The sequence below is a fragment of the Megascapheus bottae genome, chromosome 1 (assembly GCF_031878675.1).
Source record: "Megascapheus bottae isolate mThoBot1 chromosome 1, mThoBot2.hap1, whole genome shotgun sequence".
Taxonomy (NCBI): Eukaryota; Metazoa; Chordata; class Mammalia; order Rodentia; family Geomyidae; genus Megascapheus; species Megascapheus bottae.
Window position 1 is genome coordinate 97,524,399 of NC_143509.1, and position 25,504 is coordinate 97,549,902.

Below are 25,504 nucleotides of genomic sequence, written 5' to 3' on the forward strand. Positions count from 1 at the left end.
GAGCTACTTCTAGCCCTGTAAACTCCAGATCCTTTTCTCCCTGATCCTTTTTGGTGATTCTTTCCCTCTCCTTGGGTATCTTTCCACACACTGGCTTTGGTCAGTATCCTTCTGAAGTAAACCCTCCATACATCTGGAGTTCTCTACTTAGCTATTTACTTTCTGTTATGTAGCCCTCGTTCTCCACATTCTAACTCTGCCTCAACTCAGGGAGCAAGTGAAGCTTCCTTTGACACATCCTCTGCTTCTGTGCCCTGGAAACTCTCCAGGCAGCAAGGTTGCGACTGTAAAGCCCATCTTACTTGTTTCCTTCTCTCAGGGATAAGCACAAGGGCTGCCCATTGTTCAGCATCTAAAAAACCATTTAATATAATTTGTTCATTTTGTTGTTGTGTGAGGTGGATGGAGAAATCCAGTTCCTACTACTTCATTGTGGTCACAAGCAAAAATCCTGTTATAGTTCTGGGCTAGAAATATTTTACAGGACAAGTTAGAAGATCTGATAGCCCTGAAACAGGATTTCACTAATGGGTTTCACTGTTTACAAAGAAGCCTTTCCTTTCATTTGTTCAGAGCAAAATCAAGCAAGGAAATTAAAGTCCTAAGGGAACTACATGGGAACTACATTGTAAGAGTGGGCTTAGTTTCTTTTTCTGACTTGATATTTAAGCTGTTTATTTTTCTATTAAATTTGTGCACACTAAAACTATTTATAAAAACAAAGAAAATTTTACAACCTTAATATAAAGTGATCTATAACATGTCTAAATTTCATCATTTCAGTGCTAAAAAGACAATTATAAAATGCCACTTATTCCATTAACTTTCAAGTGTTTCTTTTAAAAAGAGGACACCGTAACTTATCTAAGGTCAACCATGTTGACAGACAGTACTTGACCTTTTTTTGCCATTTTTAAAAAAGTAAACTATGCACACTACTTGTCATTTCCACCTGTTATATTTGGTATCTAAAACTTCTACAGAACTGCTAATGTGATTTAGTGGTAGAGTGCTTGCCTACCATGCAAGAAGCCTTGGATTCCATTTCTTAGTATCACATAAACAGAAAAAGCTAGAAGTGGTGCTGTGGCTCAAGTGGTAGAGCGAAAGAAGGTCAGGGACAGTGCCCAGCCCCTGAGTTCAAGCTCCCGAACTGGCAAAAATAAATAAATATTCTACAAATTAACATGTAACTTGTTCCAGAAAAGAAATTGTGTTTCATGATCAAACTTTAAATTAAACCACATGTGCTCTCTATTAACATGTTAACAGCTTATAGACAATACCGCAAGTTTAATTTCCTCATTAGAAAATGACCACTAGTCTCACTCTTAACTGTTTTGTTTTTAATTTTCGTTCCTTGTTTTCCTTTTACTCATTTCCTTCCCACCACCTTCACAACAGCAGCAACAATATTACAGTTTTTCAAAAATGATAGATCATATCAATTAGAGCTATTATTAGTTTCCATACCTGTAAAACATGGGTAAAGGCATAATCCACAGATGTGAATAAAATAAAGCATGTAATATGCACATCTCCTAAACTGTACATTGAGATGCCAGAAATAATATCCAGGAGAGATGCTACAATTTTTTTGTTTTCTTACCAGTCCTTGGGCTTGAACTCAGTTTCAAACCCCAGTACTAACAGGAGAAGAGGGGGGGGAAACTAACTAAATTTAATTGGCTAAGGACATAGCTCAGTGGTATAATACTTGTCTATAGGTGTGAGTTTGGGGTCAATCCCAAACCGCACGCACACAGGCACATACATGCACACACGTATGCGCGAGCGCACACACGCACACACACGCATACACGCGCGAGCGCGCGCGCGCGCGCGCGCGCGCACACACACACGATTGCTTGAAAATGAAGGGAAGAGATGGGAAAGGAGGAGCAGAAGAAAGGGAAGGGAAAGAAAGGGGAGGGAAGGGAAGAGGATACCATGTTTCCAAGAAGGTAATTAACTATGTTTTTGTTGTTATTGTTGTGGGTTTTTTTTTTTTTTCTTTTGCCAGTCCTGGACTTGAGCTCAGGGCCTGAGCATTGTCCTTGGACTTTTCTCAAGGCTGGAGCTCTACCACTTGAGCCTCAGCACCACTTCCGGCTTTTTTTTCTATGTTTCGAAATATCATGTTACCTCACAAATACAATTTTATGGTTTTATTTATCAGCTAAAAATTAAATTTAAGTATATAAAATGTATTTTAAATCTTCAGTTTTTATAGTATGAAATTATATATCCATTTACATTAGAAAGAAAAGATATATTGGAACTTTTTTGCACTGAATAATATAGTTTAAATATAATGAAGATAATAAAGATCAGTAGCAGCCTTACAAATAAAATAATTAAGATAATGCTTTAACTTTCTTCCTCTTTGAAAATGAAAATTAATGCCAAGAGGGATGTTTTGGACTCTTTTCTAAATCATTATTTGGCATAAAGATGACTGCAATAGATTTTTTAGAATGATTATTCTTAGGTTTCCTGACCTTGAGATAAAGTATAATGATGATCTAAAACTATAGGAAATACATACTTTGTAAATAAAAATATGACGTACCCTTTCAATCATGAGTAAGCATGATTTTAAAAGAGAGATAAGAGTGGGGCATGATGGTGCACACTCACATCCCTCTTGAGGCTGATAAGAGAGAGACTTGTGAATTTGGGATCAGCCTGTGCCACACAGGGGACTATGTCCTAAAAATAATATATATTTTTTTAAAAGACAAGAAACATTAATTTATATAAGATTAATAAGTCAAGTAATGTCACCCAAAACACAAGCAACTGAGAATGTTTCACATAGTAAACCAAACCTCCACACCCATTTTTACTTAGGAATTAATTTGTAGCATAAAAAAGAATGTGCTACAGATTAATGATGCAACATGGTATTTTTCAGTTTACTTAAATAAAAGAAAAAACACCTTGGAAAAATTAAGTTCATACCATAATTTATATTTCTCTCTTAAAAGACATATATTCTCTTTTCTCTCATTTAAACCATGTTATTAAATGTACTAAAAATATAAATGTCTTCTATAGTACTGTTTGCTTAAAATTTTTCATTATGTCATTACTTTTTTTGCCTACCAAGATAAAATTTAACTATTTTCATCAGGTTAACAATTTTTCTACTTTTTTGCGAGTCCTGGGACTTGAGCTCAGAGCCTGGGCACTGTTCTTGAATTTTCTCAAGGCTAGAACTCTACCACTTGAGCCACAGCACCACTTCCAGCTTTTTCTATGTATGTGGTGCCAAAGAATCAAACCCAGGGCTTCATGCCTGCTAAGTAAATACTACCACTACTGCCATATTCCCTGTCTCCAGGTTAACATTTTAATGATCACTGATATTCAGTGATCTTCATTTACTGAGTCTGGATAAAGGTTAAATGTTTATGGGTTTATAATTTTAAGTATGCACTTCAAACACTTACTTTTTAAAAATAGGAAATAAAACTGAGTAAAGATAAAGAACAGGTAGTTTTCACTAGAATACAGCTAAAAATACTCTACCAGATAGCAAACAGTCCCTAATAAGGGGTTTTTGCCCCCATATTGTATTAAGAACCAAACATAATATTCAAATTAATCTTTTTATTTTTAAATTCAGCTATCTGCCAGAAAATAACCCAAACGAATAAGTAATATTTTGAAATCATATCACACCAGAAATGCTAGAATTTAAAAATTATTTTAATGAAAATGCAAGAGTAAAACTTAAAGAGACCCCAACGATATTTGATACTATTTTATTCATTATGGTAAAAAGGTCAAGCAAGCTATTTTTATTTTTTATTTTTTTGCCAGTCCTGGGCCTTGAGCTCAGGGCCTGAGCACTGTCCTTGGATTTTCTCAAGGCTAGAGCTCTATCACTTGAGCCTCAGCACCACTTCCAGCTTTTTTCTATGTATGTGGTACCAAGGAATCGAACCTGGGTCTTCATGCATGTTAGGCAAGCACTCTACCACTAGGCCACACTCCCGGCCCCAAGCAAGCTATTTTATGATTTGTGAGATATGACAGACTTGCAACAATATATATATATATATATATTTTTTTAATGACACACTTTTTAGAATCAGAAGCATCCAAAGGGGAAAAAACTAAGTCCTGCATCTGAAATATGCACCTTCCAACAGGAAGTTTGCAGGAAATGAAGATTTCATGATATTCAGTGAGCACACTATTAAGTCCCCCCCCCAAATTTGCCGAATCTAAGAGTTTCAAATCAAAACAGAGACCATGATCAGTTTAGCTATAACAGATGACTTACAGAGGACAGCCACAGCCCCAGACTCGAACATGAGACATTCTTCCTTATGCCTAGTTTCCACTATGACGCTGAAAGGTGGAGGATCCAATTTGTGATAGATACGAAATCCTTTGCTGAACGCCATTCTCCTTTCTTCAGAGGCAATCCTATGAAAACCATGCAAAGCAAATCAAACTGCGGAGATTGCAAAGCAGACGGAGATCCCCTCCCCTACTAGGATTGACAGGTGTGTGAGGGGCGGGGAGGGGGGGGGGCAGACACAGGGAGAGTGAAGGGAGAGGAAGGTCAGGGTGGTTTATTCCAAAAGAGAAGTCATCACTACGATATCTCGCCTCCCCCCCCCCCCCGGCACCCTCCAGTATAAAACAAAAGGGGGGGGGAAGCTAGTAATTCTCGGAGGAAGCCAGGAAGACAGGACAGGGTTTTAACACTGTAAGTTCAGATCTGATGAAGGCGATGTTTGCGTGGAAGATTCTTGAGCGTGTTTCCCTTCGGGGTTGTTTACGAGCTCCAGCTTGCACGATGGGTCTCTGGGCTTGGAAGGAAATGACTGGGAAAGTTGCAGTCGACCCTCGGAGGCCGGGGGGGGGGGGGGCCGGGGAGGGGAGGTGTCCGGGAGGTTAACAAGGTGGGGAAAGGATTAGCCGGCCCCGCAGGCTCTCCCGGGGACGGCGGCGACCCCAGCCAGTCACCTCGGCCCCCGGCCCAGCCCCGGACCCCGCGAGCACGGCCAGCGGAGGGGAGCCGCGCAGCCTGCGCTTCCCGAGCGGCTGCCCGCCGAGCGCAGCGGCTCCTCCCTGAGGGGACGGGGATGCCGGTTAGCCCAACGCCCTCCGCCCCAAGGGACGTCCCGCCGCCCGCCCGGCCTGCGGGGGCTGCTGCCGGGCACTGTCACCACAGCCCCCAGCCCGCCGCCGCGGCCCGCGCCTCCCCCCGCCGCCGCCGCCCCTCACCACCCGCCGGGCTGCCGCAGCCGCCTCTCACCCGTCCCCGCGGAAGCCGCGGCGATAGAGACGGCCAGGCGAAGCGTCCGCCCGACAGCCCGTCCGCCCCGGAGCCGGAGTGTCTGACTCCGCGGTGTCGACTCCCCGCCCCCCCGCCGGCTACCTCACCTCTTCCTCCGGCTCCTCCTCCTCCTCCCGCAGCCGCCGCTGCTGCCTGAATCGCCCGAAACGTCACGTCCGCCCCAGCAAACCCATGTCTTCCGCATTGCGTAGCGGCCGGGGGGCGGAAGGACCGCCCCCTGCGGGGGAAGGGGCGGGGCGTCCGGGGCGGGCCCCACCCCCGCCTGGCCGTCCTGCGGGGGCGCGGGCCCCCACTGCGGCTGCGGGCACCCACTGCGGCCGCCGCCCCCCGCCCGCGGCGACCTTGGCTCGGGCAGGCCGGTCCTGTGGAAGCCCACGCCGGGTGTCTCTGCCGGGAATGCCGGGAGGAGGAGGATCCGGCCCCTCACGTGGGCTTCTTGGGGCTCCCTCCGTCTCCCCGCGGGCGCCGGGGCGGGACCCCGGGCGAGGCTGTGGGGGCTGAGTGTCCTGTCGTGCCCGGCTGGGCCTCGGGGCCCGCCCTGGCCGCCCCCGCCGGCCGCCGGGCGGAGCGGGCTGGGGTTGGCTCGGGGCGGGGCGCCCGGGCCCACGGAGCCTGGCCTGGAGAGCTGTCCATGGTGTCTGCCGCCAGCAGCGCCCTGCTTCAAGAGGGATGCACTAAGGTTGGCTTTGGAGACGTCTCTCCTCCCCCTGGGCTAGAGAAGGTGCCGGCGGTGCCCGCCCGGTAGAGCTAAAACACGCCTGGGTCACTGGATGGCCAACCAAGTCTTTGATCTGCATCCCTCAAGCAGATCCTGCCTGGATATGATTTGCATTTCAGATTTACTTGGGTTCCACTGCAAACACGAAGAACCCAGAACTCCAAAAGAATTTTCCATTTGCCTTCATTGTGTCTTTTATTGAGAAAAAAAAAAACCACACCTCTTCCCCTTTTAGGTACTATTTTATCAGCAAAAGCAGAATTTAAATTCGTTAAGTTGCACAACACCATTTCCTCCTCTGGGCTCTACCATGTGACTTATCATTTCTCCATTTTAGAGAAGCTGGACCAACCCGGTTTTCAGGATGCTAAATTAGCTAAAATATGGTAGGCAAGAAACCACTTCAAGTCAATATAGGGGGAATCAAACATTCAGATTTAGCTCTGGCAACTGGAGATTCTCATCTCATTTTTTTTTTTTTTTGCCAGTCCTGGGCTTGGGCTCAGGGCTTGAGCACTGTCCTTGGACTTTCTCAAGGCTAGAGCTCTACCACTTGAGCCTCAGCACCACTTCCGGCTTTTTGCTATGTATGTGGGGTACTGAGGAATTAAACCCGGGTCTTCGTGCATGATAGGCAAGCACTCTACCACTAGGCCAAACTCCCGGCCCCTCTTATCTCATTCTTATCTCCCTAGGAAAGCTTTGCTCTTTGTAGTGGTTTACCCACAGCAGCTCCATACTAAGCTAAAATTTAGTATACTGGACTCTGGCTATACATTTTCCTTCCCAGAACAATCCGTTTAATTTGCAGAATGCATTCTGAGAAGGGGGATGTGATGACAAACCTAAATTGGAATTAGGTGAGAATGGAACTTTTCTTACTTGCAATTTCAAGTTCAATTCCTTTATAAACCTGGTATGTACAAAAAAAGTATCAGGAGAGACTTTAGTAAATTGTACATCAATATTACGTAGATGGGAACTCACAAACACTAAGCTCTTTTGAAACAATGTTCAGTCTATTCCTGGTTCCTTTTGATTTTGGGCCCGGAGCTTAATCTAGTGAGAGTGCTCACCAAGCATGGACCAAGCCCTGGGTTTGATTCCTAGATTTAAAAAAAAAGAAAAAGAATGAGTCAAGAGCTTCTAGGGGAAGTATGATCTTGCTCACATGTGACTTCCAGATTTCCAACTTTCGGCCTCTAGAACCAATTTGGAGTAATTCATTACAGCAAATGGAGATTTTTCCCTCATAAGAAATAATGTCCTTTAGCCAGTTTAGGAATGAAAATTGCCTGAGAGATAGATCACTTCTTTGATGCAGTCTTTTTATCATAAATTCACCTTCCATCAAAATCCTAGTGCAGTGTTCAATCCTGACACCCAAGAAGCTCAATGGATTTCACAGGTTAAAAGCCTGAGTTTATTTTCTGGAATAGTTCTTAGATGTAAGAGCAATGATCTATTTGGTTTGGAAACACATTGTTTAAGGCCTGATTATATATGAATGTTTTATTCCACTGAAGATGATCAAGTGATCTGACTTTAATTCTAAAGTCTAAAATCATCCAGAATGAAGAATATGGATTAAGCAATGTTTTTATGAAAAAGATAAAACTGACATAGTGTATGACACTGTTTTAAATATTATTTGCCTTGGTCAAGGGTACACTCAAAACAATGGCTTCTCACTACACTAGGGTTATATGAAATACTCTAAAATTAGTCACCAGCAAAATACAACAAAGAATATATTTAAAAATTAATTTAATGCTTGACTAAAGCTTAATTACATGAATAATTATCAAACCATACTCCTTAATTTCCAAAAAGTTCCTCTTTTGAAAATCACAGAATCAGAAAGCATAAACTTTAAAACAAGTTCTCCGAATATTTACAATGTGGTATAAACATTATAGAAGACCATGGATATTAAATTGCCTGTGTGTGGCTAATCAGCAAGGCGTATTCTTTATTGCATATATAACTCACATATGTGGGATTTAAAATGTAATGATAAGACTACTAAAATTCAAATGCATGTATCTGTAATCTTGGCAGGGAGTAAAAAAATAAAAATGTATGAGACAGGACAGTCAATTTAAACCATGCAGATAGGTTGTGGGCTTATGAAAATTCTATGTTCCACCTGAAGCTATATTGCATATATTTTTTTGAGTTCACATTAAACCCACAATTGCCTACAGTGCTAATCCAATGAAGAAAGATCAACATTCACTCAATGACTACATCCATAACTAAACTCTCAATTTAAGGCAGCACAGCTAGAGTGACATCAACGCTAACCAAGGAGGATGAACATTTACTTAGTCACTTGCCAGCCCTTTTGTTGCAACAATGTAGTAATTTCTCTAAGACAATTTGCTACTGGATCATTTTCTGCTGTTAAAGGCTTCCACTGTAGAAAAACACCACACATTTCCAGTGTGAAGGTCCATGGTGGTATAAATATATATATATATATACATATGCATAATTACACAATTTACACTGCACACATTGTTTATAGAGGACAGTTAAATGACAGGATAAATTTAAATGACCATACAAAATACTTTTGTAAACAAAGTATGACAGGCAGTAAAGAAAACATTCATAGACTCCTAGAAATAATCTTAATTCCTTTCATTCTGAAGAAATTGCATTTAAGGACACAGTATTGAATATAATGGATTTTTGTATTAAAATGAGAATTAGTATTTTACAATTTAAGAAACTTTACATATTTACAAAATTTGTACACTAGGAATGATATTTAAAAGCAAAAAAGCTTTCCAGTCTCACAGATCTATTTTCCTTCAACCAATGACTTAAATTCTTTTACATTGTGATCACTTGCAACAGACGTGGCATGATCCAAAGCATGAACACTGGCAAGAAGTTTTACTATTTGTTTTATGTTTTCCCTAAAAGAAAAAAAAATTGTATCTCATTAATACAATTAAAAGAAAATGTTTTTTTATAACCATGCTAGAGACTTCAAATCAAATTTTCTAATTACACATTTTTAAGTATGGGAAGTATGTATACATGTATTCAAGTTACAGTATGTTTTCTAAAAAAATCTGATATTTATCCACATAAAAGACACAAAACCATTTTTACAACAGAAACAAAACAACTTCATAACAATGACCTGCATCAATATCTGCAAAATAAAATGATTGCTCTTAAACTCTACCACAGACCTGTCTGCCTTTCCTTCCCAACTCATAGTTCTAGCTCTTGTTGAGTACAGCTGGAACATAAAATATCTATGTGCCTTTACCACAGTATCCCCGGACCCTGCATAATTTCTATTCCTAAGACATTCACTAAACAAAGAAGAATCTTATCACCCTAGCTAGAAACCATCCTACCTAAAGAGGAAACCCTATAAGTTTGGCAACATCATTAGTACCTACAGGACTGGTAAATACAGATCACCTAGCATACTGCATATTTTAAACAAGCTCCCAGATGGTACTGAGGCTACCAATTCAGGAAGTCCTCTTAAAGAATGACTCCGTTTAAGGTTGAACCACTTTTCTCATGGCTCTATTAAATTTTAGTAATAAATATCTTTTAGGGAGCGATTATAATCTGTAAAACTTTGTGACTCACAGGGAACCCACTCTCTGTGTTAATATACAGCAGGAGTTTAAATAGTGCCTGAAACTCTCTCTATTGAGAAGCAAATACTGTTTGTTGAAAGTTAGCTACCAAACAAAAAAAATGCTGTTTATGTAAATCAAAGTTTAAAAAGTGATAGGAAAAAAAACATGTTGAGGAAAAAATATTAATGTCAGCTAGGCCCTGGGTGGCTCAGGCCTAAATCCTAGCTACTCAGAAGGCCGAGATTAGGAGGCAGTGGTTCAAAGCCAGCTTGGGCATGAAATCTGTGACTCTTGTCTCCAATTAACCACCAGAAAACTAGAAGTGGTGCTGTGGCTCGCTCAAGTGGTGGTGTTAACTAGCCTTGACCTGAAGAGCTCAGGGACAGCACCCAAGCCCAGAGTTCAAGCCCCATGACTGACTCCCTTCTCCCCCCCCACCAAAAAAAAAAGCCAGGCATGGTGGCTCACGCCTATAATCCTAGTTTTACGCAGGAGGCTGAGATCTGAGGATCACAGTTCAAAGCCAGCCAGGGCACTAAAAGTCTATGAGACTCTTATTTCCAATTAACCACCAGAAAACCAGAAGTGGCACTGTGGATTAAGGGGTAGGGCGATAGCCTAGAGCTGAAGAGCTCAGGAACAGCACCCAGACCCAGAGTTCAAGTCCCACGACCAACCCCTCCCCCCCAAAAAATTAATGCCAACAAATAACTGACACCAAAATGTACAAAAAATAAACCAATACTACCTATACTGTTACTATTCATTTGCCTTGTTTTAGCTTTGTCATAAAAATCAGACATAAAAACTATTCTCACATACAAAAAAAATCACGAGATAACTTTTGCTCCATGATATATACAAAGAAATCTTAACACAGAGCAGAAAAGCTCTGAAGTTAAGCCCTCCTGGGTAGCTAGACCAGACTTGCCTCAAACTGCGAATCCACCTGTCTTGCCATTCTGACATGCCTGGATACATAGCCATCTTTCCAGGGTATAGAGCTATATACTAAATCTCAAAGGACCAAAATTTGTGATATTCTAAGACCCTGGGATCTCGCCAAGTATTTATTGAGAAGACACAAAAAAACAATAGTTTAGGGACTAGGAATGTGGCTTAGTAATAGAGTGCTTGCCTAGTGTGCATGAAGCCCTGGGTTCAATTCCTCAGTACCATATAAATACAAAAAGCTAGAAGTGGCACTGTGGCTCAAGTAGTAGAGCACTAGCCGTGAGCACAGAGGGTAAGCTTAGGGACAGTATCCAGGCCCCGAGTTCAAGCCCCAGGACTAACAAAAATAAAACAAAAAACCGACATAGCTTGCTCATTCCAGAGAGCTGGTCCTTGCTGTATGTATCTACCCTTCCCTAATCAACATGATTATAACAACTTCATTGGAAAGCCATTAAAAGTGCCAAAATGTGTAGACCCAGTGACTCAAGCAAAAGTTCACAAGATACAGCTCACCTCAATACTACATGCTTATTGATTATGCCAGCTACAGCAGAAGCCCAAGAGACAGGTGCCTGTGATAGCACATGTGCCTGTGATGGCACATACGTCTGCTGTCCTTCATGACATCCCCAAGTTAAAGGTTCCCAAGACCTACCTCAAAAATAAACAATGGAAAACAGTCTGGAGATATAGCTTAAGTGGTAAAGCTTTTGCTTTGCACATCAGAGGCCCAGAATTCAATCACCAGTATAGTTTTAAAAAAGGAAACAACAACAAAAAAGACTCTGTAGGCTTACAGTCTCATAATACTAAGTGAATATACAATTTAAATAAAAATAGATTATCTTAAAACATTTACTATCCAGGTGGTGGCTCACGCCTGTAATCTTTAGCTACTCAGGAGGCTGAGATCTGAGGATCAAGCTTCAAAGCCAGCCCAGGCACAAAAGGACCAGAAACTCTTATCTCCAATTAACCTCTAGAAAAGAGGAAGTGGGGTTTGCTTCAAGGGGGGGGCAGTAGCCTTGAGCTAAAAAGCTCAGGAACAGAACCCAGGCTGAGTTCAAGCCCTCTGACCCCTCCACACACAAAATTTAATAACCCTAAATATGAAAAAAAGAAATTTTATACCATTACAGAAGTTATGAAAACATTACCTAGCATTTCTTTTTTCCACATCAGAGCATCCAATGCTATTCCTGTAAATCGTATCTGCTAAGTGTACCAGATATCGGCAAAAGTTTTCTAACTGAGAAATAGTTCTTTCTCCTTTCAGATTCATGAACCACTGTTTAGGGAAACAATTTATTACCTATGTAGAAGAAAGATATAAAATAAAAGTTAAAACATAGTAACAAAACATGTCTAAAAGCTGAATCTGGATACTGGGTATGATATACTTAAAGAATTGCCATTAAACTATAGTTAATTATTCAGAAGGGATATTTTTTTAAACTTATTAAAATTACATAATGTGTTTCTACATTAACACATTCCTACATTAACTGTATCAATGTTTCTGAATTTTATTTCAATCAATGGATTAACTCAAAACAAATTTTTTTTAAAGACTCAATAACTAAATGACTCAATATTTGCATACCCAATGCTAAGGACATGGTATTGGAAATATAAACACAACTATATAGACATAAAAATTTATGACTCTATAGACATGTTTTATTACATAGATTAATATGTATTGATGACATATAAACATAAAAAACTCAGCCTAATTTTAATTATGTTCTAAAATCTAAGTGTCAATGATTGTATACAGAGATTCCCTTCTTGAATACTTGCTTGTTAACCAACATTTGAAATATGATGTAAAAATCAATGTTAATAAATTCTTTAATAGAGACATTTTAAAAATTTTTAAAAACTATGCTAATTAAATGAAACACATGATTACAGTACTTCTTTCAACAAAGAAGAATGTTCTGATACAGTGACAAATGTACACTAGAAAGGTTCTCAAAGGAATAAGAATGCCAGGGGAGATGGCTCATGCCTGTAATCCTAGCTACTCAGGAGGCTGAGATCTGAGGATCTTGGTTCAAAGCCAGCCTGGTCACTAAAGAACTTGATATCTCCCGCTAATTATTAGAAAATGGAAGTAAGGCTGTGGCGCAAAGGGTAGGGTGGTAACCTGGAGCTGAAGAGCTCAGGGACAGTGCCCAGCCCAGAGTTCAAGCCCCATGAACCACAAAAAAAACAACAATAAAAAACAACAAAAAAACCCAAGATATAATCACTTTTTAATGTTATGGTGACATCATATTCATGTAGCCTAAATCAATGCCTGTATAAAATATACATAAATGTGTTAGGTGTTAAGGGATAGCATCTGAGACTTATGCTGATTGTTCAAAGTTGTGCACTGCTACTTAAAAACCTGTTAATTTTGTGTTTGTCTCAAAATGTATTTTGGGGGGGCTAGGAACATGGATAGAATACTTGGCTAGAAAGTAAGAAACCTTAAAATATAACTCCAGTACCACAATAAAATAACGAAAACCAAAAAGGATACATTTAAGCAAACTGTATAACTTACATAAGCAGAAAATAAGTTATTATTTAAATAGAAGTCATTTAGCATTGGTCAAAGTATTTATTCAGTGTAATTTTGCTAATACCTATAAACATAGATATAAACAGCTCTGTACATGTACACAATGATAGACTATATGTGACAGTGTTGGAAAGGGTGGAACTACCAGGAGGATAAACACATGATCATCCATCCTCACACCATTACCAATAACTAAAGGAAGTTTATGCCACTCTCATCCCCTTCAAAAACCAAGACAACAACACATTTTAATCCAGATGCTTTAAATACTAGAACATAGATCATTTAACTCACATTTTGAGCTTTTTTGATGCTGTCATCTCCATATTCTGAATTCTGAAAGGCCATAAGGATGTATCTATTTAATAAACCATCTATTGATAACTCCTGTAGCGTTTTATTTGAAAAAATGCCATACCACTGAAGAAAATTTCCCAATAGCTAAGAAGAATAGAAAATAAGAAACAATGTTGAACAAAGTGCATTTAATTACAAAGTAAAATACTTTCAGAGTGTCCAAATAGTTCCCAGAATAACATCTGAATCTTAAATTTTACTTAGTTAAGATTGAAGTAGCCACAAGTAGCTAGTAGCCACTGTTACTGTTAAGGGCGACTAAGAAATGTTGTCTATCAGTTCAGAAAGTACTACTTTGGCAATGCTGATTCTTTCCATGCTGATTTTGTTTTGTTTTTTGCCAAGCCCGGGCTTGAACTCAGGGATTGGACACTGTCCTTGGACTTTTTAAAGGCTAGTGCTCTACCATTTGGGCCACAGTGCCACTTCTGGCTTTTTCTGTGTATTTGGTACCAAGGAACAGAACCCATGGCTTCAAACCTGCTAGGCAAGCACTTTAACCACTAGGCCAAACTCCCGGCCCCTTCATGCTGATTTTTAAGTTTCAAATTATGCCTGAGTTGGGCTAGTGATAGAGTGCTTGCCTAGCATGCACGAAGACCCAGGTTTGATTTCTCAGTATCACATACATAGAAAAAAGCCAGAAGTGGTGCTGTGGCTCAAGTGGTAGAGCTCTAGCCTTGAGAAAGGCCAAGGACAGTGCTCAGGCCCTGGGTTCAAGCCCTGAGATTGGCCAAAATAAATAAATAAATAGATAAATAAAGCCTAAGCTAATCTGATGTCACTGTCACACACACACACACACACACACACACACACACACACACACACAGCAATTTTTTTTCTGACTAACACTTTATAGCTAACCGATCTTACTAACTGGGGCTCAGTTTTATATCCTGGATAGTTCAAGCTACTCAAGGTCAATACATATAAAACAAAAAACTAGTTGAATAAAATGGAACTAATATATCTCATCCCAACACAAGAATTTCTAGAGCTCTAGAAGAGATCTAGAAGATTTCTAGATTACTTCTCAACTCAGTAAAATGAGACTCACTGCTCAACAGCTTTCTCAGGCCAGAAACCTATTGGTAATTCTTGGCCTCTCAAGTAACTTGATTCCATCTCTGCCTCTCTAGTTCCCTCTGACACTAAACTCATCACTACCACTGCTATCTCTTCATGTATCCTGAAGCTATTCCAACGTTTGATTTCTGGAGCAACCTTTCTCAAGCAGGGTTCCATGACAGAAACAAACCAACAGAAAATAATCTATATGACTTTATTCAATCATTCAATGTATCCCAAGAATATATTGCATCATCTTGGTATATAAGAAGTAGATCCATTATACACAATAGAGGTCTTTTGTACTCTAACAGAACCCTGTTGAGAGGAGCCCTCAAGAGACTTACTGGCCTAAGCTGGTTTCCATCTCTACAACTATACACTGACTCTGGGCAAGTTATTTTGTGACTCACTGTCTTGCCCACTGTACAAGAAAGCATTACAGATACCTCACCAAGACACTAAAGATTCAAAGTGCCAGATGCTGATGATTCATGCCTGTAATCTAGCTACTTCTAAGTATTGAAATTCAAAGCCTGCCAGGGCATGAAAAGTCCATGAGAGTTTTATCTCCAATTAACAACCAGAAAACTGTAAGTGGCACTGTGGCCCAAATGGTAGAGTACTAGCCTGGAGCTGAAGGGTTCAGGGACAGCGCCAGGCCCAAAGGTCAAGTCCTGTCCCACATGGGAAAAAAAAAAAGATTCAAAGAAATGAGATATCTTCAAAGTTGTAATCAAAGCAAAAAAAAAAAAAAAAAAAGACAATGATAAATGCAGAGGCGAATAAAATTTTGATCAGGTAAAGTAACTCACACTGTAATCCTAGCTACTCAGGAGGCAGGGACTGAGCAAGTAATTGTCTTTGCATATATGAGGACTTGAGTTCAAATACCAGTTCTACAAGCAGAGACCATAGCCTAGTGGTAGAGTGCTTGCCTAGCATGCTCAAAGCCCTGGGTTTGATTTCTCAGTACCACATACACAGAAAAAGCAAGAAGTGGTGTTGTGGCTCAAGTGGCAGTGCACTAGCCTTGAACAAAAAAGTGTCCAAGGAGAGTGTCCAGGCCCTGAGTTCAAGCCCCAGGACTAGCCAAAAAAAAAAAAAAAAGTCCTTGTAAAAAAAAAAAAAGAATAAAAAAAATGGCAATTTATGTTCTTCTTATGCTAAAATCCTTTACACAACCTTCGCAAATATGGTCAGTTTTCAATGAAAGTATAAAAACAATTCAATAAAGGACAGTGTTTGCTACAAATGGTGTTGGAACAAACAAACTTTAAAATAGGCCTCATGTCTACAATAACTAAATCAAAATATCATAGAACTAGTGGCCAGGAGTTTGGCCACAAAGACCCAGGTTTGATTCCTCGGTACCACATACATAGGAAAAAAGCCAGAAGTGGTGCTGAGGCTCAAGTGGTAGAGCTCTATCCTTGAGAAAGTCCAAGGACAGGGCTCAGGCCCTGAGCTCAAGCCCAGGACTGACAAAAAACAAAAAAACAAAAAATAATAATAATAATGATAACAATCATAGAACTAAATGTAAAACTAAATCTTTAGTGAATAGTGATTTCTTAGGTATAATTCATGTATAACAACAGCATAAAGTGATACATTGAATATTATCAAAATTAAGTCTTCTATGCATGGAATGTTTGTTACAAGAAGAAACATGGCAGATTAAAAAAAAACAAATGAAAGTAAACAACAAATCATTTATCAAAGGACTGTTCTCAAAGGACAATATAAAACAGTGCAATTTAATACATGAGCAAAGAATCTGAGAAGACAATTAGATGAGGAATAAAGAGAGATGGCAAAGAAGCACAAAAAAACAGGCAATGCCCCGTATGAGGAGAGAAAGCAGGATGAGAACATCCACATACTAGGGGAGAAGGCAGAATGGCCCAGCCTCAGCCACTCTGGAGAACAGCCTACCTACTGGTGTCACTCACGTGAAATGAAAAGCTATCAGCTCAGAAATCCCTTACAGCCGCTTTATTCATACTTGTCCCGTATTGGAAGCAATCCAAATCTTCAGTAAGGGGCTAGAAAGCAACACACACACACACACACACACACACACACCTCAGTGTATCCATCCACCTTATGGTAGGATAATACTCAGCAATAAAAAGCTGTGAATTACTGACAATACTCAAATGCATAATGTTAGAAGAAAACAGCAGATTCAAAATGGCCCTACTGTGCAATTCCACTGATAAGACATTCTTGCAAAGAAAAACAGATTGGTAGGTGGCCAGCGATAAGATGTAGGCTTGATTACAAAAATAAATTCTGGGAACACTGGAAGTGTAACATGTCTTTCATTTTGGAGTCAATATAATTACATTCTTTCATGAGAGCTCACATAACTGTATATAGCAAAAGGAGAGAAGGATATAGACAAGGAGGTAGGGAAGGAAAAAAGGAGGAAAGAGGAAATGAGGGAGAGAGAGGGAAGGAAAGAAAAAGATGGGAGGGGAGGTTATTGGAGAAATAAGGAAAAAGGAAAAAAAAATCAGTCTAGGGGATTACTGAAACTTTTATGATAAAATTTTTAACCACAAGCTAATGGACTCCTGATCACCTCCCTAACTCTAACTGTTCTATAATCTCCGCACCCTGCTCCCAAGTCTCCCTAGGTTCACCTCAGAGCCAAATTCTACTTAATTTCTCAGGGTAGCAAGTATTTCTGAGACTAGCAAGCAGAGATCCTTTGCAGTAGCCATTACAACCTTGAATCCCCCTTTATAACTCAGCTATGATTTACCTGTTTGCTATCTACTGTGCTGGGACTGTATGTAAACTCTATGAAAGCTGTAGTTCTACCTCATTCAGTGATATATTCCTTACACTAAGCAGAAGTTCTGGTACTCCATGAGCCAATATTATTTCATTTTGTATTGTGGAAATCAAACTCAGTGAAAAATTCTTCTTGCAGGGAAGGGGAGTGTCATGGGGCTTGAACTCTGGGCCTGAGTGATGTCCCTGAGCTCTTCAGCTCAAGGCTATTTCGAATGAATTTTTCTTTTTGGCCAGTCCTGGGCTTGAGCTCAGGGCCTGAGCACTGTCCTTGGACTTTCTCAAGGATAGAGCTCTACCACTTGAGCCTCAGCACTACTTCTGGCTTTTTTTTTCTATGTATGTGGTACTGAGGAATCGAACCCGGGTCTTCATGCATGCTAGGCAAGCACTTTAACCACTAGGCCAAACTCCCGGCCCCTTGAATGAACTTTTGAAACAAAATTAAGCTTGTGTACATATAGAGTTAATAAAAATGCTTCCCAAACAAAAGCAAAGTCTCTTAGCCTATTAATACATACCTTAACTGAAGACCAAAACTGTCGTTGAAAAAACAAGTAAGGCCCAGAATTTTTATTTTCTAAGACACTAAGTTAAAAAGAAAAAAAGAAAAATATATTATGAACAAATAGTTTATACATAAGTGCAATTATATATAATTTGGGGGGGGGGGGGTCTGTCATGGGATTTGAACTCTGGGCCTGGGTGCTGTCCTTGATCTCTTCAGCTCAAGGCTACCGCTCTACCCCTGGGCCTGGGTGTTGTCCCTGAGCCCTTCAGCTCAAGGCTACCACCATACCTCTTGAGCCACAGTGCCACTTCCAGTTTTCTAGTGGTTAATTGGAGACAAGAGTCTCACATGCCCAGGCTGGCTTTGAACCTTGATCCTCAGATCTCAGCCTCCTGAGTAGCTAGTATTACAGGTGTGAGCCACTTCGTCCGGCTAAGTGCAATATAATTTTTACAAAATTTCTACAGGTAAAATAGGTCAATAAAGGAACAAGTAGGGGCCAGGTACAGTGATTCAGACCTGTAAATTCTAGCTATTCTGGAGGTAGCGATCAGGAGGCTTAAGATTTGAAGAAAGCCTAGACAAAAACATCCATGAGAGCCCATTATGAATCAGTAATAGCTGGACACAGTGGTGGACAACTCATCTCAACAATAAAGGAAGTGAACTCAAGTTCAAAGCCAGGCTGGGCAGGAAAGTCCGTGAGATGCAGGAAGTGAAACTGTGGCTCAAGTGCTAGAGAGCTAGCCTTGAGCAAAAAGTTCAGGGATAGCACCTAGGTCTTGAAGCCCCGAAGCCCCAAGACTGGCACCCTCCCCCCCCAAAAAAAGGTCCACAGAAAGCCAGTTTGGGATCTGACCAAGAACATGAATTGCCTTTTCCGGTTAAGAAAACAATTTCCCCACTGAAGTCTCTGAGATAATGGCTTACAAAGGTAAACTTTGTATTTCAAGCTCTCTTTAGTTTTCTACAATTTGACAAGCCTTCTCTGAAAGAGAATCAAGAGTATTATGTTTAATCTTCCCATGTATTACTTACTTTTTGGGATACAAAGGCATGAACACATCATCATCTAAAGTTCTTCTCATTCTCAATAACAGTGCCTTTAGGTATACCTAAAGAATTAGAAGTACATCATATATTCCAATAATTTTAAATAATTTTAATACTAATAGCTCTATTAGGTGGTTCCTAAACAATTATTAAACAAAACAAGACAAAAAAGCCATTTATAAATCTTTTTACCCCCTATATTTACTAATAATAAAGATTTAGGACCAGACACATAATTTGCTTATTCTCAAAATCAGCTTAGGGAAAATTCCATATTAAGCTCTTAGAATGTTCACTGAGAGAGAATAGCAATTTTAATTTAGAAGTTATAAGGTGGATATTGATCAAGATGCATTGTACTTATAATCTGAACTAAAACCCCTTTGTACAACTATTTAAAATAAAAGTGTAATTTTTAAAAGTTGGTTATAAAAGAACAGTTTTCACTATTTAAATGTAAACACACACACACATACACACACACACAAAAAAAATTGTTATCTTAGTAGTTTTATAGTTTTCTTTTTCTCCCAAACTAGTTTTTAAAGGGACATTTGTGTGAGAAGTAGCACAAACAGGAAGTTTACTGACTAATAACCTCCACTTTAGCATCTCCACCTTTGGATATTTCAAGCTTTAGGGGCTCCGGTGAAGTGTGAGAAGCAGATTCCTGACTGATTGAGAATAAGTCACTTGTTCTCACAACTCTTGCTTGTGTCTAAAAGAAGAAAAAAGCTTCCCAAAGAAGGGAATTAAAAATTACCTGGGTATTTTTGTTTTCCGCATTCACTACTGAAGGATAGCCACTTATTAATTTTAGTGTAATTCCAACCATTCTTGAAGTCTGTGTTGTAGAAAATGGGTCCCACATATTTTCAGCTATCACTATTTTTAAAAAAGAATTATGTTGAAATACTGAAATAAATTGCAATTTACTTATTCTGATGCCAAGTAGTTCTCTTAATTATACATGCAATCTTGATGAACTGTTCCTGTCTCTATACACAAACTTCAGCCTCCCTTGTCTGATTCTCTGGGAACTACAAGGGTCAGGGATATGCAGAAGTAATGAGCATTCCTATTATTTATGCTATTCAATGAAAATAAACACATGGAGATTTCTGTACTCTAAAAGATATCATCTCAGCACCAAGAATTACTAAGAAATTCAAAATCCACTTTTAGTATTTAAAATTCTAATTCTAATTTCTCTGAGAAAAAAAATGAGAGCACTGAAAATTTTCTCTAGATTAATTATACATATGTTCCCCCCTACTCCCTTACCAGTGTCTTTGGACAGCCCTAGTGGTCTCTAACATCCACCTATGGATCAATTACTGCCCCTCCCCACTCTACCCCCATCCCAAGGTAGTCTTCAAGACTTTAAGAGAAGAATTTGCTCTCCTTAAGCCACCTGCTATTTATTTTATCTCTCAAAAACATGGTTTGGATTAAGAACCAGGCTTAGGAAACAGTTCCCAGACATGTTTACCTGTTAGTTTAGGAAGAATCACCTTCTCCACAATGGTAGGTAGCAGAGCAACATCTACATCATCCTTTTCTTGCTCTCGTTCTTCACAACCATAAAACAGCAAAGATTCAAACCACAGCATGTTCTCAAAGTCACGACATTTTGCCTGCAACACAGTAAAAATGTTTCTCAAACATTTAAAATAATGGCTATTTCTGCCTCCAGCCATGCTAAGAGTAATAAAAACCTGATTTGGCTTTGGTTGTAAACAAGTAAGAACAAGACCAAGTATAGGAAACACTTGTCTCCAGATGAGCACAGAAGAAGTAGGGGGCCAGGTGTGGTGGCTCACACTTGTAATCCTAGCTATTCAAGAAGCTGAGATCTGACGATCACGGTTCAAAGCCAGCCCAGGCACTGAGACTCTTGTCTCCAATTAATCACCAGAAAACCAGAAATGGCGTTGTGGCTCAAGGGGTAGGGCGGTAGCCTTGAGCTGAAGAACTCAGGCACAACAACCAGCCCCAGAGTTCTGCAGAATTATTTGAAAGTAATACATTTTTTTTTTTTTTTTTTTGCCAGTCCTGGGCTTTGGCTCAGGGCCTGAGCACTGTCCTTGGACTTTCTCAAGGCTAGAGCTCTACCACTTGAGCCTCAGCACCACTTCTGGCTTTTTTTTGTATGTACGTGGTACCAAGGAATCGAACCCAGGTCTTTGTGCATGCTAGGCAAGCACTTTAACCACTAGGCCAAACTCCCAGCCCGAAAGTAATACATTTTTATATTAACCCTACGCCTACATCTATGAAGAAATGTACAAGACCATATTGCTTTCAGTGATGACAACCCACCTCAAGAGGAGTCCAGGTGAGGAGCTGAAGTCTGATGAGGGGATTGAACAACTTTGGCAAACAAAGACCAATGTAAGCATCTTTGTAGGACATGTAATATTTTGAACGCCATGCTTCAAACTGTGATTTAATACAGTCGATTGAATAGAAACTCTCAAGGACATCTTCAAAGATCTTACTGGACTCTTTTGAAATGCGATCTAAGACAAAAACCCCAGAGAACCACGGTTAGTATTAAGTAGAAAAACAAAGTTCAATATTTTCATTGTTGACATTAAAGCCTCAAAGTTTACTAATTAGTTTGAATAAACAGATAAATGTGTTTCAATATGTCTATTGTACAAACTCATGTTTTTCACGGTCTTTATAGGTGTAACAACATCTTTTTCAATATATGTAATTTTCGGTTATCAAGATTTTGTTACATAATGCTCAAATTTCATGGCTCAAATTTCAGTACACAAATTGCTAGAAAAACATTAGCAGTGCATTATGATCAGTGACCAACTGTATCACCTCTTCCAACACAATTAGAGTAACTGCTAGTCCAATGCCAGCTGATTAAATGCTAAGAACCTTAAGTGAAAGATTCTTTTTTTTTTTTTTTTTGCCAGTCCTGGGCTTGAGCTCAGGGCCTGAGCACTGTCCTTGGACTTTCTCAAGGCTAGAGCTCTACCACTTGAGCCACAGCACCACTTCCGGCTTTTTTCTATGTATGTGGTACCGAGGAATCGAACCCGGGTCTTCATGCATGCTAGGCAAGTACTTTAACCACTAGGCCAAACTCCTGGCCCATGAAAGATTCTTTTGGAGTAAGAAAGTAATGTGATACCCTAGATTCCTTGATGAAAGAGTATTTCCATGGAACGATGAAATCTTGATAACCTTAACTGCAAGGTTAGCCGTAAGCCTCTTAATGGCTGGAAGATGACTACAACTTTCCCTGTGATGATTGTGCAATAAGAAACAAGCACTCAGAATGAAAAAGGAAGAGGTGTGGAGGAGGGAGAAGACAGAAGGGAAAGAGCAGTGATAGAAGTGATAGTAGCAGTTGTAGTAGTAGCAGTAGTTACTTGACTCTAATCAAACCTATTGAATAAATTATCTTTAAGTACTCAAGGAGCTGGGGGAGGTGGCTCACGCCTGTAATCCTAGCTACTCAGGAGGCTGAGATCTGAGGATCATAGTTCAAAGCCAACCCGAGCACTAAAAGAACCTGAGACTCTTATCTCCAATTAATCACTAGAAAACAGGCAGGGGGGCTGTGGCTCAAGGGGTACCACAGTAGCCTTGACCTGAAGAACTCAGGAGCAGCGTCCAGGCCGGAGTTCAAGCCCCATGACATACAAAACAAACAAACAAAAACACCCTATAGGCCAGTCAGGGCAAAAAGTAAGACCTCCATGGTATCAGCAGGGCATAATGGTTTATGTTTGTCATCCCATCTACATGAGAAGCCTAAAGAGTTGTATCCAGGCTAGTCCACACAAAAACTTGAGATCCCATCCCCAGTACACTAAAGCAAAACGACTAAGGGCATGATTTAAGTAGTAAAGCACTTGCCCAGCAAGCACCAAGCCTGGTTCAAACTCTAGTACTAACAAAAAAGAAAAAGAGAAAATAAATCTAATAAATGGAAGAACAAGTTAAATGATACCATCAGGAAACATAAAATCCAGAATATAGGATGCACTTTTAAAAGTGTATTTGTTTCTTAACAAGTATCGACTTCAAATAAAAAGAATAGGGATCCAGATGCAAGTAGCTCATGCCTATAATCCTAGCCACTCAGGAAGATGAGATCTAAGAATCATAGTCTGAAGCCAGCTCAGCCAGACACATTCAAGAGACTCTTGTCCATTTCATAACCACAAAGCTGGAAATAGAGCTGTGACTCAAGCGGTAGAACACCAATCTTGAACTAAAAAGCTAAGGGACATGGGCTGGAGTGTGGCCTAGTGGTAGAGTGCTTGCCTAGCATGTCAGAAGCCCTAGGTTTAATTCCTTGGTACCACATATACAGTAAAAACCGGAAGTGGCACTGTGGCTCAAGTGGTAGAGCACTAGCCTTGAGAAAGCCCAAGGACAGTGCCCAGGCCCTGAGTTCAAGCTGAGGCTTAAGCAAAAAAAAAAAAAAAAAAAAAAAAAAATTCACAATAGATATGAACTTTTAACACATATAAATTGTAAAAGCTGAAACCAAATACAGAGCTTAATCTTGGGTAGAACCCAGGTTTAGAAAATCTGAAGCATTTCATGATATAAAACAAAAACAAAAATTAGCTGGGCACTGGTAGCTAACGCCTATAATTCTAGCTACTCAGAAGGCTAAGATCTGAGGATCACAGTTCAAAGCCAGCCCAGAGCAGAAACCAAATTGATGAGTGCTATTTCCAAATAAAACCCTCACCTTTCTCCAGATTGAAATTAGTAATATCTGTAGAAGTTTCTTCATCATCACTGGAAAGGCCTTCAAGGTGATCTGCCATCTTCCCGGTTTGCTCTCTGGCTTGTCTCCGACGAGTTCTTGAGAATAAACCCCAATTCTCAAATTAGATGATAAAAGACACCATTTCCATTCCCTCATGAAGCCACAAAATCATTTTAGAACTACCTCCTGGCCTCCCGCTCAGCAATCCGACGCTTTGCATGCTCTTGATACAGTGCCCGATCTCGCCCAAAGGAATCAAGATTTGGTGCCATCAGAGCTTTATCTGTAAAATAACAACAGTTAAAATTAAAAACTTTCCTTCAACAACCCTGAGGAAGAGTTTGCACAGAACAAGCCATTATGATAGACTGCTTGCTAATCTCAGCAGCATGGTTCTGCAGTAAGCGGTAAATCAGACAGGTTTTTTAGTTTAGATAAAATCTTAGCATTATTCTGGACTCCCATGAAAGTAAATAGGAAAAACTTTATTTACAAGTATAACAAGCCTACAAAAATGCAACTAACTGGGCCACTATTATGTCTAAACTAACTTATGCTCTTATGATGACCAAATTAAAATTCTAAATCACCTGTGTAAAAGGAAAATAGATTACATTTTTAAGAAAGAACTTAAGACATCACATATAGAGTAACATGAAATGACAACAAAGAAGTAGGAAGAAAGACTAAGAATAAAGTTTTGTTATGCTTTGGAGGAATTTATATTATCCACTATTCTTAGAACTTGGCAACATTGCACTGAGAATCTTGAGTAGAGGTAACTTAGACATCTCATACCCTATTCTTTCATAGCACAATAACCTGGTCTTTACTTTCTCCTGTTTCCCATCTTTTTTATCTATTCTTTTTGAAAACTAGGGGAGTTTTCTAGCTTTGTGTTTCAACTATCCTATTTGTCTTTCAATTGCCATATTTTTAGTTTCTAAGAGGTGGTTCTGTTTTTACAATATTCCTCTTTTTTATTGGTTGGTCATAGGACTTGAACTCTGAGCTTGGGCATTGTCCCTTAGCTCTTCAGTTCAAGGCTACCACCCTACTCCTTGAGCTACAGCACCATTTCCAATATTTCTTTTATAGCATCCTTATACTTGTATTTAGTATGAAGATACTACTATCAGTTCCCTGAAGCTTTCATTTAGCTTTAGTTTTCTTACAATATCCTTTTCGTCCAGTTGCGGATGACAGACATCTAGTAATGGTTTACCCCCCATTTACATAGCAAAACAAAAATGGAAATTCTGTATACATAGTCAGGAGTTGTCTGAAAGAAATAGCACTTCTTCTAGAGGCTGGTTTGAGTGGCAGAGTGCCTGCCTAAAATATGTGGCCCTGAGGTCAAACCACAGTACAATTTCCCCAGCCACCATCCCCCCCACACACAAATTAGTCTCTAGGACCAGGAGTTTGGCCTAATGGTAGAGTGCTGGCCTAGCATACACAAAGACCCAGGTTCAATTCCTCAGTACCACATATATAGAAAAAAGCTGCAAATGGTGCTATGGCTCAAGTGGTAGAGCTCTAGTCTTGAGAAAGCCCAATGACAGCTCTCAGGCCTTGAGATCAAGCCCCATTACTAGCAAAAAAAAAAAAAAAAAAGTAGTCTCTACCAGATCACTAAGTGAAGTCCTACCTCTTTTACTGAAATCCCTAACAGGTTATGGCCGCGGATCTTTAATGGGGATCCGATATTCTTTGCCAGAAAATAAGCCAAGGAGTTAGATTTAGCAAAGTGAAAAGCATCCACCT

The 25,504-nt window shown here is 39.8% G+C and overlaps 2 protein-coding genes across 18 annotated transcripts in view; both read right to left on the reverse strand.

Annotated features, from left to right (window-relative positions):
• Positions 1 to 5,504, reverse strand: part of Synj1 (synaptojanin 1) — an 85,724-nt gene extending 80,220 nt beyond the window's left edge. For 14 of the 17 annotated variants that reach the window (XM_090348723.1, XM_090348702.1, XM_090348710.1 and 11 more), the window contains exons 1-2: positions 5,407 to 5,504; positions 4,295 to 4,440 (exon numbers count right to left, since the gene is read on the reverse strand). In XM_090348723.1, the coding sequence (XP_090204849.1) occupies positions 4,295 to 4,440; positions 5,407 to 5,504 (244 nt within the window). The remainder of the gene's footprint in view (positions 1 to 4,294; positions 4,441 to 5,406) is intronic. The other 3 variants (XM_090348730.1, XM_090348717.1, XM_090348780.1) reach the window with 1 other exon arrangement.
• Positions 5,505 to 7,035: 1,531 nt separating this feature from the next.
• The window catches only part of Paxbp1 (PAX3 and PAX7 binding protein 1), a 34,930-nt gene continuing 16,461 nt past the window's right edge, over positions 7,036 to 25,504 (reverse strand). The window contains exons 9-18 of the mRNA XM_090348822.1: positions 23,921 to 24,020; positions 23,717 to 23,832; positions 21,307 to 21,506; positions 20,477 to 20,621; positions 19,748 to 19,869; positions 18,970 to 19,046; positions 17,942 to 18,008; positions 13,482 to 13,628; positions 11,770 to 11,924; positions 7,036 to 8,965 (exon numbers count right to left, since the gene is read on the reverse strand). Of these exons, the coding sequence (XP_090204948.1) occupies positions 8,848 to 8,965; positions 11,770 to 11,924; positions 13,482 to 13,628; positions 17,942 to 18,008; positions 18,970 to 19,046; positions 19,748 to 19,869; positions 20,477 to 20,621; positions 21,307 to 21,506; positions 23,717 to 23,832; positions 23,921 to 24,020 (1,247 nt within the window). The 3' untranslated portion in view covers positions 7,036 to 8,847. The remainder of the gene's footprint in view (positions 8,966 to 11,769; positions 11,925 to 13,481; positions 13,629 to 17,941; positions 18,009 to 18,969; positions 19,047 to 19,747; positions 19,870 to 20,476; positions 20,622 to 21,306; positions 21,507 to 23,716; positions 23,833 to 23,920; positions 24,021 to 25,504) is intronic.